Raw genomic sequence first — 16,306 nt, 5'->3', positions numbered from 1 at the left:
GGGGGCAGTTTCAACTGCTGTGAACAATAAACTGACAAGGGGTAACAGGATCAGAACAAAGCCTGAGTTTGGTATGTCATTCCAGGACAGCTAAAGGAAACTACGTGTTTATTTTGAAAGCTCCTACTTTCATTTAAATGGCAAGAAAGGTGTCAGGGTTTCCTAGAACATTAATAGCTGTGGTTAAACGCTTCTTAGGTGGTCCCATTTGATCAGTCTAACCTCAAAAACGGATTTAAACTAGTCCAAATTTGTCTTTTTCCTACATTTTCTTAAACCGAAGCTGAAATCTACACTCAGAAAATTAGTTTTTTAGGAAAAATAGAGAATCGGACAGTCCTTCATGGAGTTCTCAGACACAAATAAAGAACCTGAAGAGACTTTGGTCACATTAAAAGAAAAAAAATACCAGTTTGTTCACTCAAAGTGGTCATTATCATGTAGGCGCATTAGTCTGTGGGGTTTAATTTGCAGCTCTTGAAGCTGGGAAACCACGAGGTTAAAATCTTGCTGTGTCATGAATGATAGTCAGCACTTTGGAGCTAATGGTTAGAGTGAAACCATGATGCAAAATTAGTCCATGCTTCCATGCAATGACTTAGTTTGGATTTGGACAAACCCACAGGACTTACCGTGTCAGGTCGTCACTCGGAGCAGGAATGGCTCCCAGGGGGTGACCCTGGAGGTCTGGAACCACAGGCGGCCCCATGTTGTTTCTGGACTTAGTTGCTGCAACGTCATCCTTCCTGAAGGACTGGCGCACTGGGGAGCCTCTCTCCATGGGAATACCATGTGGTGGTACGCCATGAGGAGGCCCACCGTGGATGTCAACCATCCGTACCTCGGCCATCCGGTGAGGCGATGGGGGAGGAGTCTTGGAACCCAACGTGGGCAGCTGGCTGTTTCTGGACTTCTGTCTGAACAGAGAAGGGTGATCTATAGTGTCTGAGGGGCTGGGCCCACCGTAGGAGCTTGTGGAGCGGATGGAGGCCCGGTGGAAACCTCCCATGCCGTGCTCTGGTCCGTCGAGCCCAGGACCGGGGTGAGGACCGTGGGGTCCGATCCGTCCCTCTTGTGGCATGTATGGATCAGCGTACAAGCCCTCGTTCCCTCTGCTTAAACTGTGGCTCTTTCCAGCCATTCCCTCATCTGGTTTGACATCCCGTCTCTCGAGAATGGCGCTGGGGCAGGGAGAGATGGAGCGCGTCGTGGGGTTGGCATTAGCGATTCGTTCCCTGGGAACAGTGGAAGTCCCTGGTAGAGAACCCTGCCGTGGTCCAAATGGGATTCTGGACGGCGATGGGGGCATTGAGTGGGAAGGAGGAGGCAGGGCTCCTTGCATTGGGTGGTGTGGTGGGGGACCCATTGGCGGGTGTCTATGAGGGTGCTGACCCTCACGGCCAGGGTGCACCATCTCACCAAGCATCTAAATAAAAAAATTTAAAAAAGAGAGTAACATTAATACTTTCAAATGCAGGAAATAGTCAAAATATTTAACGTTAACAGAGTCATTTGGTGTAGTTCAGGGGTCTGCAACCTTCAACATTTTAAGAGCCATTTGGGTCGATTTCTTGCCAACAAAAACCCAGTAGGAGCCACAAAGTCTTCAATCACCCTTTAGAAAATAAATGTATATTTATCTTTTTTCTACTGACATGATACATTTAAATAAACTATTGTTTTAAATAAAACATAAACATAAAGAGAAAATAGCTTTTTTTTAAAAAACATGAAATAGTTTATAACTTTTGACAGAGCTTTGCACGAGTTCCTTCAAAATAAAAGACATCCTACACCATAACATTACATCAATGCAGCAATTGCAGCAGGAAGTGTAAAGTCTTCAATGATTAAAACAAGTTTATTTTAATTTTTTTGTGCATTTTAGCCACAAATTCATAAATATAACCAACAAATACTTAATCAGGGGTAACTAAGTGACCCCTACCATATATTAAAACCATGAGGCAAACTTGTAAAAAAAAAAAAAACAGATAGGTACAATGGATGCACAATGGCTAGGTAAAAGAACCACATGTGGCTCCGGAGCAACAATACAATATTGTCAATATATTTTATGTTTTTCCATAAAAACTAATTTTAATTTCCTTTATTTTGACAGCAGTACAGTATTTTGACCGTATACATTGCATAATGGAACCATTAAATCAGTACTGAGAGGTATGTTCCCCAGAACAGAACGGTTGGGGCGGAGCCACTGTAGCCCTCTGTTGATTGGCAGAAAGTGATGTTGAGATTCAAAAGCGCTAATCGCTTATTTAAGCTAACATTTCCAACGTTTCTGTGGTTTCCTGTGTACTCTTTTGGTCACAACTATATATTGAAAATCCTTGCAAACAACAGCAAGGCCTGGTCTGCGGTGAAACTACAAACGTTTCTTGCCATCATTGGCGACGGCGTGATACAGGGTGAGCTAGTAGCATGCTAGCAATCTACAGCTCAGTGGAAGCGAGGATTAACTGAGTGGAAACACCTGCCAGAATTAACTGTACCACTCCGTACCGGACTGTACCGGACCGGATTACTCAGTGGAAATGAGGCTATGGTTTCCTTTCAAAATAAAATACCCCAAGTTTTAAATAATATCCTCAAAATGCATGAAAGCCTCCATCCTTTTAACTACTAAAAAATGCAACAGCATTGGTGGAAATCCCTTTTTTAATCTATACATGTGAATCCTATTCATACTTTAAAAATTTCAGCAACTGCTTACTCTTGTGCAGCAGAATTGTAAGTTTCCAGAAGCTTAAATCTTTAACCATCATTTTCAGTTATTTGATATGTTAGAAAAATCTAAACATACAGTAAATAACTTAACCAAAACAAATTACCCCAAACTGCAAACCCATAATTTATGTAAATTATAGCCTTTTTTTTTCAAAACCTCAGAGCCACAATGAAGGGATAAAAGAGCCACAAGAGGCTCCAGAGCTTCAGGTTGCAGATCTAAGCAATGAAACAGAGAAAATAGGACAGACAACCACACTGCATACTTTTGTCTGCTTGAGTGTGAACCAGTATCTAACTTATGCAATTTGTATTTCTGCACTGAAAATGCCCTTGAAACAAAAACAACTACTAAAAACTACTTAACAATCTTTAACACTTTCTTTTAGGCTACAAAAACACCATTTCACCTAATTTTTAAGAATATTTTACAACTTATGAACAGACATATTTGTCATTTTTGTAGTTAAAGTGGATTTGCTTTACTAGCTTTAAACAGGAGAGGAAACAACTTTCTGAAAGAATTCCTTCCCGGGGGGCAAAATTGTTGTTGGTTAATTTGCTACAAAATCTGTGGCGTGCTCTCTGTTTCGAATCCTATCTTTGACAGAGATCTTCAGTGCAAGCAACTCTGAGAATCAGCAATAAACAACTTTTCATTTTTTGGACGGCTTCCCGGAAAAAAAAAAAGAAACATTTTGTCAGAGGAAAAGCCGCAAAAAGTTATTGCGTTGAGTCACCAGCAACCAGTAAAAGAAAATAGATCACAGGTAGCTGATATATATATATATATTTTTGCATTGTTATTGCAATAAAGACTCCATACTCATGTGTTAGTTTGTCCACATTTTAGGGAATATACAGCATTTATTAACAAGTTAATATGCTTAGAAATGTTCTTAAATAGTCACTATGATCATCTTTTGATCAAAGCATTCCCATTCTTTTAGTTTTTATTATGACATTTTAAGCTAAAATAAAAAAAATGTTGTTCTCTAGAACATAGCTTCTGCAGTAGTTCATAAAAAATTAATCTTTGAGTTGTGGGCGGGACCAATGGTGCTTAGCAACCCCGCCCCCCTTCGCATTGCGGAGTGAATCCAGGAGCTGGTGACCTGCCTGGCGTATTTTTAGGGGTGTGTATTGCAAGCATCGGGCGATACAATACATATCACGATACATGTCTCACAATACGATACATATCACGATACATGTCTCACAATTCGATACATATCACGATACATGTCTCACAATACGATACATATCACGATACATGTCTCACAATACGATACATATCACGATACATGTCTCACAATTCGATACATATCACGATATAAGACTGTAACATTTTTTTTCACTTTTTAAAAAAAAACTCTACCTGAATATAAATACGTCTTTTATTGTAATAAAATTGAAAAATTAATTTTATTTAATGATGACTATGATAAGTGCTGTACTGTATCTCACATGTAAGTAGCTTTAACCCAATAAATTCATGGTGGTTTTATTTTGGGAAATTAAGGAATATTTATTTTTAAAGTGGAAAACAAGAGCTGAAGGACGCTCGTAGATAATTAATTAAATATTCTCATTATTTTAAATCCATACAAGTATAACCAAACAAAAAAAAATCGCAATATATCGCGATATATCACGATAATCGATTTTTCCTTGAATCACTTGTATTTTCAAATACGTTTTTTTTAAACAGATTTTTTTTGTCTACTCCTGATTCCCAAAGATTTTAATAAAAATGTTTCAACAACATGTCAAAAACCAATTTTTAGCAGGAAAATTTGCTCAATTTGCTTATTTAAGCAAAATAAAAAAGAAGACTGATACATGCAGGCTTAGCCTAACCCAGTTTTATTTCCATAAGCTAGCATATGCTATTGTTTCTTCCTCTGCATGACTCACAGGTTACACCTAGCAGTAAAGAATAGTCATGAACCTTCAGGTACACGCTTTTTTTAGCTCTTTTAGCAAAATCGGATTGCCAACACAAAGTTAACAATGAAGTGGGTGTAACTCTTGCGTGCGCTAAAGCATGTGTGCTCGCATGGACAGGAAAACAAAACTTGATCCGAGTGTACAAATACAAAGGGCTTGTGCTCGGCTGTCACAACAAACAATAAGACGAGGAAACCCGTTCAAAGTGAAAGTTCACACAGCTCGAAAACATAACCAGCACAATTCTGAGCGAGCAGCAAAAACATCCCGAAAAAGCCCAGCTGTTGACTGTTGTCAAACCCCAAAGAGCGCGGCTATTTAGAGGTGTCTGCGCTCAGAAAAGCCTCTAAAAGGAAAGTTGGCCCTTTTAAGGGGATTTGTTCTGGCTGTTGTTAAAAGTTTTCTCTCCTTTTGTCAATGCCAAACATCTGTTACACCTTTACAGTTCAAGATAAATAGAAAAACACCCCCTAAAACCCAAATATTTTTAGACCATTTCAGCTCGACATCTGTGCCAGTTTGACATGCAGACTTTCCCTTTTCCATCCCGGTGTTTAGTCTCTAATAATGCGGGCGGCCTGTGTGATTTGTGTGCACACAGTCTCTTGCTGTGTCAGCAAAAGCTACAGTTTCTAAACTAATTCACAAACTGCAGAAAGCCTGAGCGAGCCAAACCAAACACACAAAAAAGAGCTGTGCTGTAAGAGATGTGTCAACATTCATACATAGACGTATTGTTGCCGACTCAAACAGCAAAAATGTTCTCTTCTTTTGTTTTCATAGCTTCACAGAAATTAGAGGGACTCCCTTAGGGAGAACAGAGCAGAGGAGAGGCACTACTGTTTCAATGATACTTTAACTTTGTGTGTATAAAGCTACGTTCACATCAGACGTTTGACGTTCAAGAACTCCCATTTAGTGCGTTCTTTGCATTTTTAGCATTTGGTGTTCATACTGGACAAGCAGGGAGGGGCTTCTTCTTCTTTTTATTTTACTAGCACCTGTCTGCTGCCTACAGTTGGAAGAGGTTTGGTGCGAAATGTTGCAAATTTCACAAATCTTGCTCCAGGCTTTTACGATAAATGAAAGACTTGGTGTCACATAATTCCATCAGACTCCAATGATTCATTTCTCTTCAACAATCAATTTTTAAACGGTTGGCGGTTGCGTGAATTAAAGGGATGCAGTCCATACTTCAATACCAAGTCCGAGTCCCTGGTTGGTTAAAGATCGACTTGACTTAACTTGCAACACACGTTCAATGGAGAGAAATTATGTACGTAGATTCTGTAAAAGGTCTTAGAAATGTGCTTATTCTTTTATTTTTATTATTATTATTTTAATTAATTTAAAAAAAATCTTTTTTAGATTTAAACAATGTTAAATTAATTGTTTTTATTTTTTATTTCTTTAAAAAAGATTTTAATTTCTTTTTTTTTTTATTTAAACAATGTTAAATTAAATTAAATTTAACAAAAATTGTAAAAAGTGTATGTTTTTTAATTTTTTTTTCTTTTTTACATTTTTTTTAATTATTTTTCAAAAAATAGTTACGTAGTTAGGCATCAAGTTTTGAACTAGGGAGCCCGAAAAGGGCATATACGTATATTTACATTACATTTAATTGGAAGTAGCCAGCGAGAGCGATTTGAAAGTAGCTTAACAGTGACAGCACTAGTTTGCAATAAAATAATAACTACAGTTGAATATCCTGCATTCTTTTTTTTCTTTCTTAAAGCAGAAGGCTTACAAATTTAATAACATGATCACTCTGATTACCATCTACATGCTCATCTATTTTTCAAATTCAACTTTATTTATATATCTGCTTTCTTGTTACCAAACGACTCAAAGTGCTTAAAATAAAATAAATAAATAATAAAAATAATAGAAAAAAAAATAGTAATCATAGTAAATGTCCCCCTCAACACACAATTACATATTCTAAATCACATTAAAACATGTAGAAACTAATTAAAAGCTAAAATAAAAAGATACATTTCCAGTTTTTCTTATTTGATTGACATTTCTGTTTGGGCCTCACTGGAAAAATATCTTAAATTAACCTGGTATTCATGTGTTGACTCTTCTTGATATTTAATTTTTTCTTTCGTTGGGAGACAAGAAGTGAAGCTACAAATATTTGTACAAGTTTTCCAACAGCATCTCGAATGTCCTGATTCTTTTCAGGGTCCGTAAGATGGATGGACTTGTGAAATGTAGCATCACAAGTAGGTCAATGTTGCAAACGCATGGATGCTTCCAACTTGAGAAACCATTTAGTGAATTCAAACCCACAAGAGGATACATTCTTTTTTAATCAGAAACAAAATAAGGTTTTTATTAAAGTTTTCTTGATTAAATTATTCCACTTGAGAATTTTTAGGAAAGAAAGCAAAAAAATCTTGTTAAAAATCTTATGAAAATCTATTATATTATAAACTTTCAGAAAAACTACAAGGTAAAATAAATTTATTCTGGACTTGGACTTATAATTATTACATTTATAAAACAACAGCTGGAGTTTTTAATTCTCTTTTCAGTGCCGATGAGGTTAAATCAATGTTAAAAAAGTCCAGATTGATGAAAACTTAATGTTAAATTACTGTTTCCATGTCACTCATGCTAATTTGTTGGAAGTTTTTCATTAAAAATAATGTTTGCAAAAACTAAACTAGGATTTTTTTTTCTCCAAAGCACTTTTTTTACATCAGATATGTCAGATATCTTTTGGATTACAGCTGCATTTTTTTCGTAAATCTCGGATGTTTTTAAAAACCAATCATCCATTTATATCTTCAACTAAAATCAGGTAAATATTATGAGATCACATTTCGCTAAATGTTTAACGTTCAGCCCCTAAGCCCGGACTGTGGACTCGGCACTTTTGTGTTCTCAGGTAATCCTAACACACATTGCGTCATGTGACCACAGGTGGCGAGCTTGCAGCCATAGTCCTAACCTGAGCACATCGAGTTGCTATGGCGAACTCGCGTCCCCCTTCATTGCTGTAATGTGTTTTTATTAAAATAAACATTATAAAGTTAAGAAGTAAAGCTGCCAACATGATGCTGATAAACAGAGCTTTGAGTTAGACACGCTCCCTGGAATCAGAGACATTACTTCCTGTTCTTCTGACGCCAGAACGCCACACTAATAAATCTGTCTGCTAGTTAAAGAGTAACAGAATTTTTCTTAACGATGTCTTTCTGCGTGTCCTACTTTACGTCAGCAGTTTCTCAATGTTTGCTCAAGCTTCCTGAAACTACCTGGCTTTGTTTTGCCTTTGCATTTCCCTTTTCTTGTGCAAGTTATGCTTTTTTTTTTTAAACATTGACACCATTCGAGATTTTCAATTTAAAAAATAATATATACTTTTGAACAATAAGGTGCATTAAGCAAACATGGTCAGAAAAGTCCACATTTTTTAACTCAATCACAAACAGTTAAAGCACAGGCTTCTGACTACAATACCCATAATGCTCCAAGCAGTTCAGCTTTGCAGTTTACCAAAATTAAAACATTTAGAAGCATTTTTAATGCTGTTTACAATGTAAAACTAATTTGAGGTCACTAAGCACAACCAGATTTCAAACCTAATGTGTGTCAGATTAAAAGACGGACTGTCTATTATTGAAAAAAAACTAAGATTTGAAGTTAATATAGTAAGAGTCACTTCAACATAGCTCTAATTTAATTTTAGTGTAATTTATGAATTTCTGGCACCATAAATGTTAAAATTGACCTTTTTTTTTCTGAATAAATGCTCACCCCTACATTTGAAGCAGTGAGATGATTCTATGTGGCACAGGATGTCTTATTTTGAAAGGAAGTCATGTGAACATCGGTCAAAAATTATTTATATTTAAAAAAGGCAAATTTCTCTTCATATTTCTGATTAATTTATGCTTTTTTTCCATTTATTGATCCTAATAGTAACAATAACAAATGTAAATCAATCCCTTGTTTTTCTGATGAGTGAAGTTTGACTTTGTGTCTCCAGCTAGATTGTGTTCAACCCAAATGGCTTTTTTAAACCCCAATCTACGTTGTATGTGTGCACTTAAACACAAATAAATGAGATAAATCTTCTTTTAGATGCAAAAACTTGCTTTTTAGGCAGCCACATTAATAAATTGGTTGCAGACGGAGATAGTTAACAAGGTTGAAGAAAATGGGTCCACCGGTTTTGTTGCATTAGCAGGAATTAGTTGAAATGTGAGAAATAGAAGTGTGAGAGGAAATCGTCCTGAGAATGGAGTTGAATTGTCCCTTAAACAAGCTGCAGCAGAGCGTGCAGCCCAAATGCAGGCCCCCAGCAGCACAATACAACCCCCCCTCCTCAAAGATTAAGAGGGGCAGGAGGACATTCCTTCACTAAAATACAAACAGGATGTCCGATTTAGAAGAAACGGAGGCAACACTCACCCGAGCATCGCCGTTGGCCGGTCGCGGTCCGTGGCTGAACGCCTGGGCCGGGTCTTTGTGGTACACCTTCAGGCAGGAGTGGTCGGCGATGTTCCTGTTTTGGGACATAAAGGCGGCCCAGACATCCCCGTCAGAAAACGGACGGTCTTGTCTCAGCCTGGATCTCTTCAACAGCCCGGCTAAGGGCACGTACCCCGACACGGGCTCTGACTCTTCACCGTTCTCAGACATTTCCTTACAAATCTATCAAAAATACATCTGCTCGTGTGGCAGGCAGACACCTGCTGATCTCATGCTTTACTGCTGTTTGTGCCAACTTGAAGGCACCACGGGACAATTTTTTACAACCCTGATAAAGAATTAGTCATAAAGTACAAACTTCACCTCAACGGAGGAGGAGGAGGAACTCAGTAGGGCAAAGTTTCTTACAAATTCAAAAATGCATTTCCCTTCTTCTTCAAAAAGGGGAGGAGCTTAACAAGACAAACTTGTATGATTTGTTGTTCACAAAAGGGGTAGTGCTGATTTAATCAATCATTATGAGTTAAAAAAAAAGTAAAAGTAAAGCTTTAATTTATTTAAAATGTCCATTAACAGTCCCACGTTCCCACAGGCATCCTTACCTGACATCAGCGAGTTCATAATACATGTTCCGCATGTCGTCTTTGACGTAAACCGCAACGCTGGGCGACTCCAGCATCTTCATGGTGAGCTGCTGTGGGAAGGCACTGACGAACAAAGCTCTGATTGTGTCGATGCTGGTGATCTCATTCGGCATGCGGATCTGTTTGGTCTCATCCCCGTACTGCAGGTACAGAACACCTGGAGAAGAAAAAAAAGAAGCTGATTAGCCCTGAAGTGCAGACACACAGTTTGATTTTCTTTCCCTTTTTGCAAACAATGTAGTTTTCTGACAATAAGGAGGACGGGGAGGAATTTTTTTTTTTAATATTTCATTTTACTAAATAACTTTTTGATGTTCTTTTTGACTTTTATCAAACCCAACGTTCCTTTTATAATTCTGTTTGTCACAAAATCAGATTGATTAAGCTTGACCTTGTAATGGATTAAGTCCTGCCCAAAAATAAATTCATATTTTCACATTTTTAACAACAGCTTCAAGTTAAAATTTTTCCATCTATTACAAAGATTTTCAAGAGCCTTATTTAAATTAAGTAATTTTTCAATTATTAGGTGCTTGTTGAGCCATAATATCCTAATTTCAACAGCTATAATGAGTCATTTTACTAGAAAAAAATAGCAGAAAAAGATATTTTATGTTTGTGAAAACACAATAGTTTTTTCTTAGCTGGCATTGCTCCATGAAAAAGGAAAATAAATGAAAAATAAACTCAGAAAAAATGATCCAACAATTGAGTTTGTGCAGGTAAATAACTCAGGTAAGACATATTTTAAATATAAGGACATATGTATGCAAAATGTAAACATTAAACTGCATGTACAGGATGTTTGTATTTTTAATTTTTCAGATTAAAAGCATCAAATGACTTTTAGTGTAAATTATGTGCATGTCAGTTTAAATGGATTAGTGAAATCCTGTCAAATTTAATGGAACAAAGACACAAAAGAAATAATAATGACCAAGTTTCTGATTGTTTTGGGACACAGAGCACCATCAGAGCAGTGTGTTCAGGGTGGAACAGCAGAAAAAAAACTTGATCAAACAGACCAGAGCTTGAACCTCTGAACCTCTGGGTGTGGCATCTGTGCAGTTTTAGAAAAAACAGATGTCTCTCCCACAACATTTATGGACACACCCACTCAACACTTGAACAAGCAGCACTAGAAAAGACAGAAAATGATTCCCTCTTTCTGATACAGTCAGCATTTTGATCATATTAGCTGTTTATACTGAAGTTTATGAAATCGCAAGAAACAAAAGTTTGGATTTGTTGCCAGGTTTGCACCAAAAATAGCTTGAAAAAAAGGGGGTTTGACTTTGCTTGAGGTAACTCCCAAAAAAAAAAAAAAGAAGCCAGTAAAAGCTACCAGATGTTTGTGAAATATTATACAAGATCCGACATGCTCCATGAGGCAGAGAGAGTGCAAGTTCAGGAGGTAAAAATGGAGTCTGTTTTTGTTTGTTTTTAGCTTCACAGAAGCTCAAATTTGCAGCGTTCATCTTTCTGCAGACATTCACTATGGAAAAAGTTTCATTTAAATGTTAACTTTTTTATTATTTTAATTATACAGAAATTTTAGCTTTGCAATGACAAAAGTTTAAAAGTAAAATTGTGTTACATTCCTGAGCACATGGTTTCACTCAGAACTGAAAACTACAGCAAATACAGACGTAAACGTTGAAAAATGTGGATTTTCTGAATCAGTTTTCACCAAAAAAGCTTAAAAGCCGAAAAAGTACAATAAAGTTGCTTAAACGTTCTTTGAATTCTAAGATGGCATTTCAGAAAGTATCTGATACTTACAGTAAGGGTTGTAAGGATTTCCTGCTTTCAGCTCGACTGTTGGATAAAAACGCAGCACTACAACCTCTGCAGCACAAGCAGAGAAGACAGGGAAGCCCCAAATGTCCGCCGGGATTAAGTGGGAAGTGTGTGTGCGCCTCGCTGGCAGCATGTGTGAGAGACGGTGGGAGGGACGGCGCCATAAAGTGGAGCTCCCCTTTTTCTTCTCTTTCTCCTCCCAATCAACAGCACTGTCTAATGCATTGTCCTGATGGGATGGATTTTTTTTAGAACGCAGTTTAAGTCTGCAAATGAATTCGTTTTTTTAAGGTGGAGCTGGATTTTTCTATCAACAACAGCAAAAGTTTTTCTCACTTTTACCCAAATTTCTAACATTTATTGGCTTCAAATCTGTGTGCAAGGACAAAATGAACAAGAAAAAAAAGATGAAGTTTTTCAAAAAGTTTTAGGTCTTCCAGCAGAACGCGTTTGGGAGCAAATACATGAGTTATCTGGCCTTCATGTCTGCCCGTCTGTAATTACCAGTATGGTTTTACATTTCTAACCAGAACAATTTTCAGGAAGTAGAAGCAGAGAAATGAAGTCATCTTGGTCATATCTTAAAAAAAAAGAAAAATTTTGTTTTTGTTGAATAGTTTTTGTTCAGCAAGAACTTTTAGTGTTTAAAATGTTGAAAGGAAGCAGCAGATCCCACATATCCATCAGGAAAACTGATGAAATGTCAATAAAGGGAATTAATTTGTTTGAAATAAAATTTGATCTAAACAAAATAACAAGATAAGCGTATGAATTGAGAGGTCTCTTTCATAAAAACTTGGGACAACAAAATAATTGTGCATAAATTAACAGTAACTATGAAATAGTGCTAATTGGATTTACGATAATAAATTCACCTAGAAAAACGCAAATTTCAGAAAAACTTGCATGTAATGACGAAAAGGAGGAGTTTTTTTTTTTTTTTTTTTATCGACACATGTCGCAAAAATCCAAAGAAAACTATTTTTTTCAAATTAATTGAGTCACATACCACGCTTAGTGGACGCCACAAGAGGTCTCACAGCATCACACAGCTCATCAAAAGTTGAGCGTGTCATGAGGAATTGTCGAATCCACAGCTTATCTGTCAAATCTTCAACCAAGATTTCCCAAAATTGCTTCTTCGTAGCCACTCCCACGTAGCTTGCCGCTCCTGAACCCCCAATGAGGCAATTGTTTTTTGATATTGAGCTATATAAATAACATTGAAGCTGACGTCTCCTTTGATAGATGATGATGAGCTCTAGTGCTCTGACAGAAATTTAAATGTATTTGCTGTTAATCAAAGTATTCACATCCATCGCTCTGTTTTTGAATGATTTATAGTGTAGGGTTGGCCCTGGGCATAGGCAACCTAGGCGGCTGCCTAGGGTGCCATCTGCTGGAGGGGATGCAAAACCCAATCGCTTTTGTGCTTTTTTTTTTTTTTTTTAACAGTTTGATACAACACTCATTTTATTAAAAAAAAAAGAACTATGTAAAAAACATGAATAAAATAATTAAAAAGTTTGACATAATCAAAAACTTAGCCATGTTACAATGTTGTTAGTGCTTTTTTAAAACTTTAAGAATGAAAAAGCCGCAAAGCAAAATCCCCTTTAACCCACAGAACCAACATGAGCTGGTTTGTGTTAATTTGTTTATTTTTTTTTAACGGAAACAGTTATATTTGAGAAAATATGTGTTTTTTTTACATTTCTAGAATTTTGAGATAGTTTTGAAAAAAAAAAATAATGGAAATGAAGCTACAGTGACCAAATGGGGCGACACTGGGACTGCAAAGTGGCGGGAATAACAAATGGTTGATGGGAAATGGGGCGGGCTTACTCCACACTAACAGTTCCGCCCACAAATCAAAGGTGAAAATAATACCACTTTTCAGAAACTTTGTTCTAGAAAACAACACATGGTTATTATTTTGGCTAAAAATGTCTTAATCATAATTAATATAATAGTGAGCTGACATTATTTTACTAAAGGTGTAAAAATAAGAGCTTGAAAATATAACCCATGTCACCATTTTCTGAAATGAATTTACTTTTTAATGACTGGTTTGTTGTCTCCTCCCAAACTGAAGTCGCAGGGCGAGTTTTTTCCAAAAATAGAAAGGTGCCTGATGTACCTAGCGAGCGGTCCTTTGTCTGGTTTGTTGAGCGCACGACAGGCAGGCTGGCACGAACCCGGCTGCCGCGGGTGAACGCCGTGGGCGCCTCCGCCTCAGACATGGTGTCCAACGATTCTAGGGAGGCCAAAGATAGATGGTCAACCTGGTCACCGACGCTGGGCTGAGGGCTGGGGCCGTGTTTGGGGCTTCTGCTCTGCAGGGGGAAGAAGACGAGAAAAAAGAAAGAAGTGAGCTCATAAGAAAACAAAGTATTAGTTGTGGAGTCTGACTCTGTCTGCCTTGTGTTATGAGACACACCCACTCTTTAGCAGGCAAAATTAAAAACCTCTAAAGCTCGACTCCTGCTAAACAAAAACAGCCGCCATGTAAAATCCCTTCAGCCTCATGTTTGTCACTGATACATGCGTGTAAACAGAATCCTTGTCCACCTGCCCGTCTGGACGCTTATCAATCATGCACAAGCTTCTAATTTTACAACAACTTTTTGTTTAAAGACAAAAACAAAGGCGTGATCAGAACCACGAGCAGCAGATTAGGAATTCTTTAATCAACACTTTAAGATCGGATCCCCGTAATCCATCTTGCATGAAACAGCCTCATGAAGCGACGGCCGCCATGAGACCGTCATGGCTGGTGCTGTAAGGTAATCTGGACCCGAGAAACAAGACAGCAGCAAATGACAACATGCTTCATTTTCTTCGACACTTCAACACAAAACACTTGAATAAAAAATAAATAACATATAAAAGATCCTTTATTTGGGTCAAACCGGTTAGGCCTGATGGCCAAGGTGAGCTGGCAGGTAAAGTGAAACGCCGAGACAAGCTCACACAGCAGGCGCTAGTGAGGGTGCACATACAGACACACGCAGGCCAGAATGATGCAGATAAGAAAGAAAAAAAACTAACTCTGTGGGGCAATTGGATTTTCATCAAATACGTCTGAATGTCAAGCTCAGAGTGAAGGGAGGCGAGCATGACCTGCAGAGACTGATGGAGGAAAAACAGGGAAAAACACATGGCCAAGATGTTTCAGTGATGAAAAAAGAGACGGAAACACAAATCAATCAATGTCAACAACAAAAAAGACTGTATTGGCTTTGAATCCCACATAAAAGGGTCAAGAAAGTCCCATTCGTAGTCATTTGGTGGGTGATTATGCATACATTTCTCTAATTTGTTCATAATGATGAATAAAATTTAAATTTGTAACCTCATTAAAACTCACTTAAGCTGCAGCACAAAAAACTAATAACTAAAAATGTTCTTTTTTTAATGGTATCACAGTCTAAAGTTTGCCTGAAGTTAAAATGTAATCTGATATGTTTGGGGAATTTAATCTGAACGTTGAATTATTTAGGAGCTATTTCATCAACGGGGGGTCCAAACAGCCCTCCCACGCTGCTGCTTAATCCTCTCATGCAACGGCGTTCCTCGTGGGGGTGTCCAATTTTACTGGCATCCTCTGTCACCTGTAGGTTTGATGTCTGAACGGTCTGTCACTGTAATCCGATTTAAAACAGTGATGAGAATAAATTTAAACTCGCGCTCAATTTTAGATTAAACATTTACAGTACGGTACTGACAAGGTTTTTATATTGGTGATGTGGCGTGAGGGGAAGGAGCCAATAAAAGTACAAGCAAATTATTGCATGCACATTACATATTAATAAGTAAAAAAAAAAAGACTAGTTCAAAGGAATCTGGGCATCTTTGGTTAGACTGCTGCCCCCGCGACCCCGTCCCGGATGAAGCGGATGGATGGATGGAGTAGAACAAACGGAGGTCATACATGGGACAAATAAGCTCCAGTTGATTTATTTATTTGTTCATTTTTAATCCATAGAGACAAACTCACATTTATGCAGAGTTGTCTAACATTATCTTAAATTAGTAACCATAGGATATTGGTAAAAAAAATAAAACAAAGTGGTAAAACCCCAATATATAAAAAAAATACACTTTCAACCATAAGGAAATATTTTTTATTATTCAAATTATTATATTTTATAATTAACTTGTGCTATATTTATAATAGAAAATCTGACAGTGTTATAATTAACTTCTATAAGGGTAAATAGAGATTAAACATATGTCTTTAAAAAATAAAGTTCATTGAATATCTAAAGTTTTTTTTTTTTAAAATTAAAAGTAGATTAGTTGTTCACTCAGATACTATATAATTTATGTGGTCCAATTAAGATATTTGTTATATTTGACCTCAAAATTGTGCAACAATATCAAATTAACTTGAGTTGGAAACATTAACATAAATAGATATTAATTATAGTTATTTAGGGCCTCCATCGATCCATTTGCTTAATCCCTTTCGGGGTCACCTCTATGGGGTACAACCTGTCTGGAAAGGTCATAGGGCACACAATCACTCACACGTGCACACTCACACGTGCACACCTACGGACACTTTAGAGCAGGGGTGGCCAAATCCAGGCCTACATGTATTCTAACCAACCTGCCATTGTCTAAACACACCTGATCCAGGTAATCAGCAGCAGATAAGGCAGCAAAACCAGCAGGAGGCCGGCCCTCGAGGCCTGGATTTGGACACGCCT

General features: G+C 37.3%; 1 protein-coding gene across 14 annotated transcripts in view; it reads right to left on the bottom strand.

The window, feature by feature from the left end:
- The window catches only part of si:ch211-285f17.1 (sickle tail protein homolog), a 123,975-nt gene that overhangs the window by 19,495 nt on the left and 88,174 nt on the right, over positions 1-16,306 (bottom strand). For 8 of the 14 annotated variants that reach the window (XM_024279564.2, XM_024279563.2, XM_024279560.2 and 5 more), the window contains 5 exons: positions 14,643-14,723; positions 13,732-13,927; positions 9,750-9,948; positions 9,127-9,220; positions 633-1,426 (listed from right to left, as the gene is read on the bottom strand). In XM_024279564.2, coding sequence (XP_024135332.1) covers positions 633-1,426; positions 9,127-9,220; positions 9,750-9,948; positions 13,732-13,927; positions 14,643-14,723 — 1,364 coding nt within the window. Of the gene's footprint in view, positions 1-632; positions 1,427-9,126; positions 9,221-9,749; positions 9,949-11,573; positions 12,971-13,731; positions 13,928-14,642; positions 14,724-16,306 lie in introns of those variants that run through there. The other 6 variants (XM_024279561.2, XM_024279575.2, XM_024279568.2 and 3 more) reach the window with 2 other exon arrangements.

Source organism: Oryzias melastigma, linkage group LG20 (assembly GCF_002922805.2).
Source record: "Oryzias melastigma strain HK-1 linkage group LG20, ASM292280v2, whole genome shotgun sequence".
Classification (NCBI taxonomy): Eukaryota; Metazoa; Chordata; class Actinopteri; order Beloniformes; family Adrianichthyidae; genus Oryzias; species Oryzias melastigma.
This window is presented reverse-complemented; position numbering and strand designations above follow the sequence as displayed.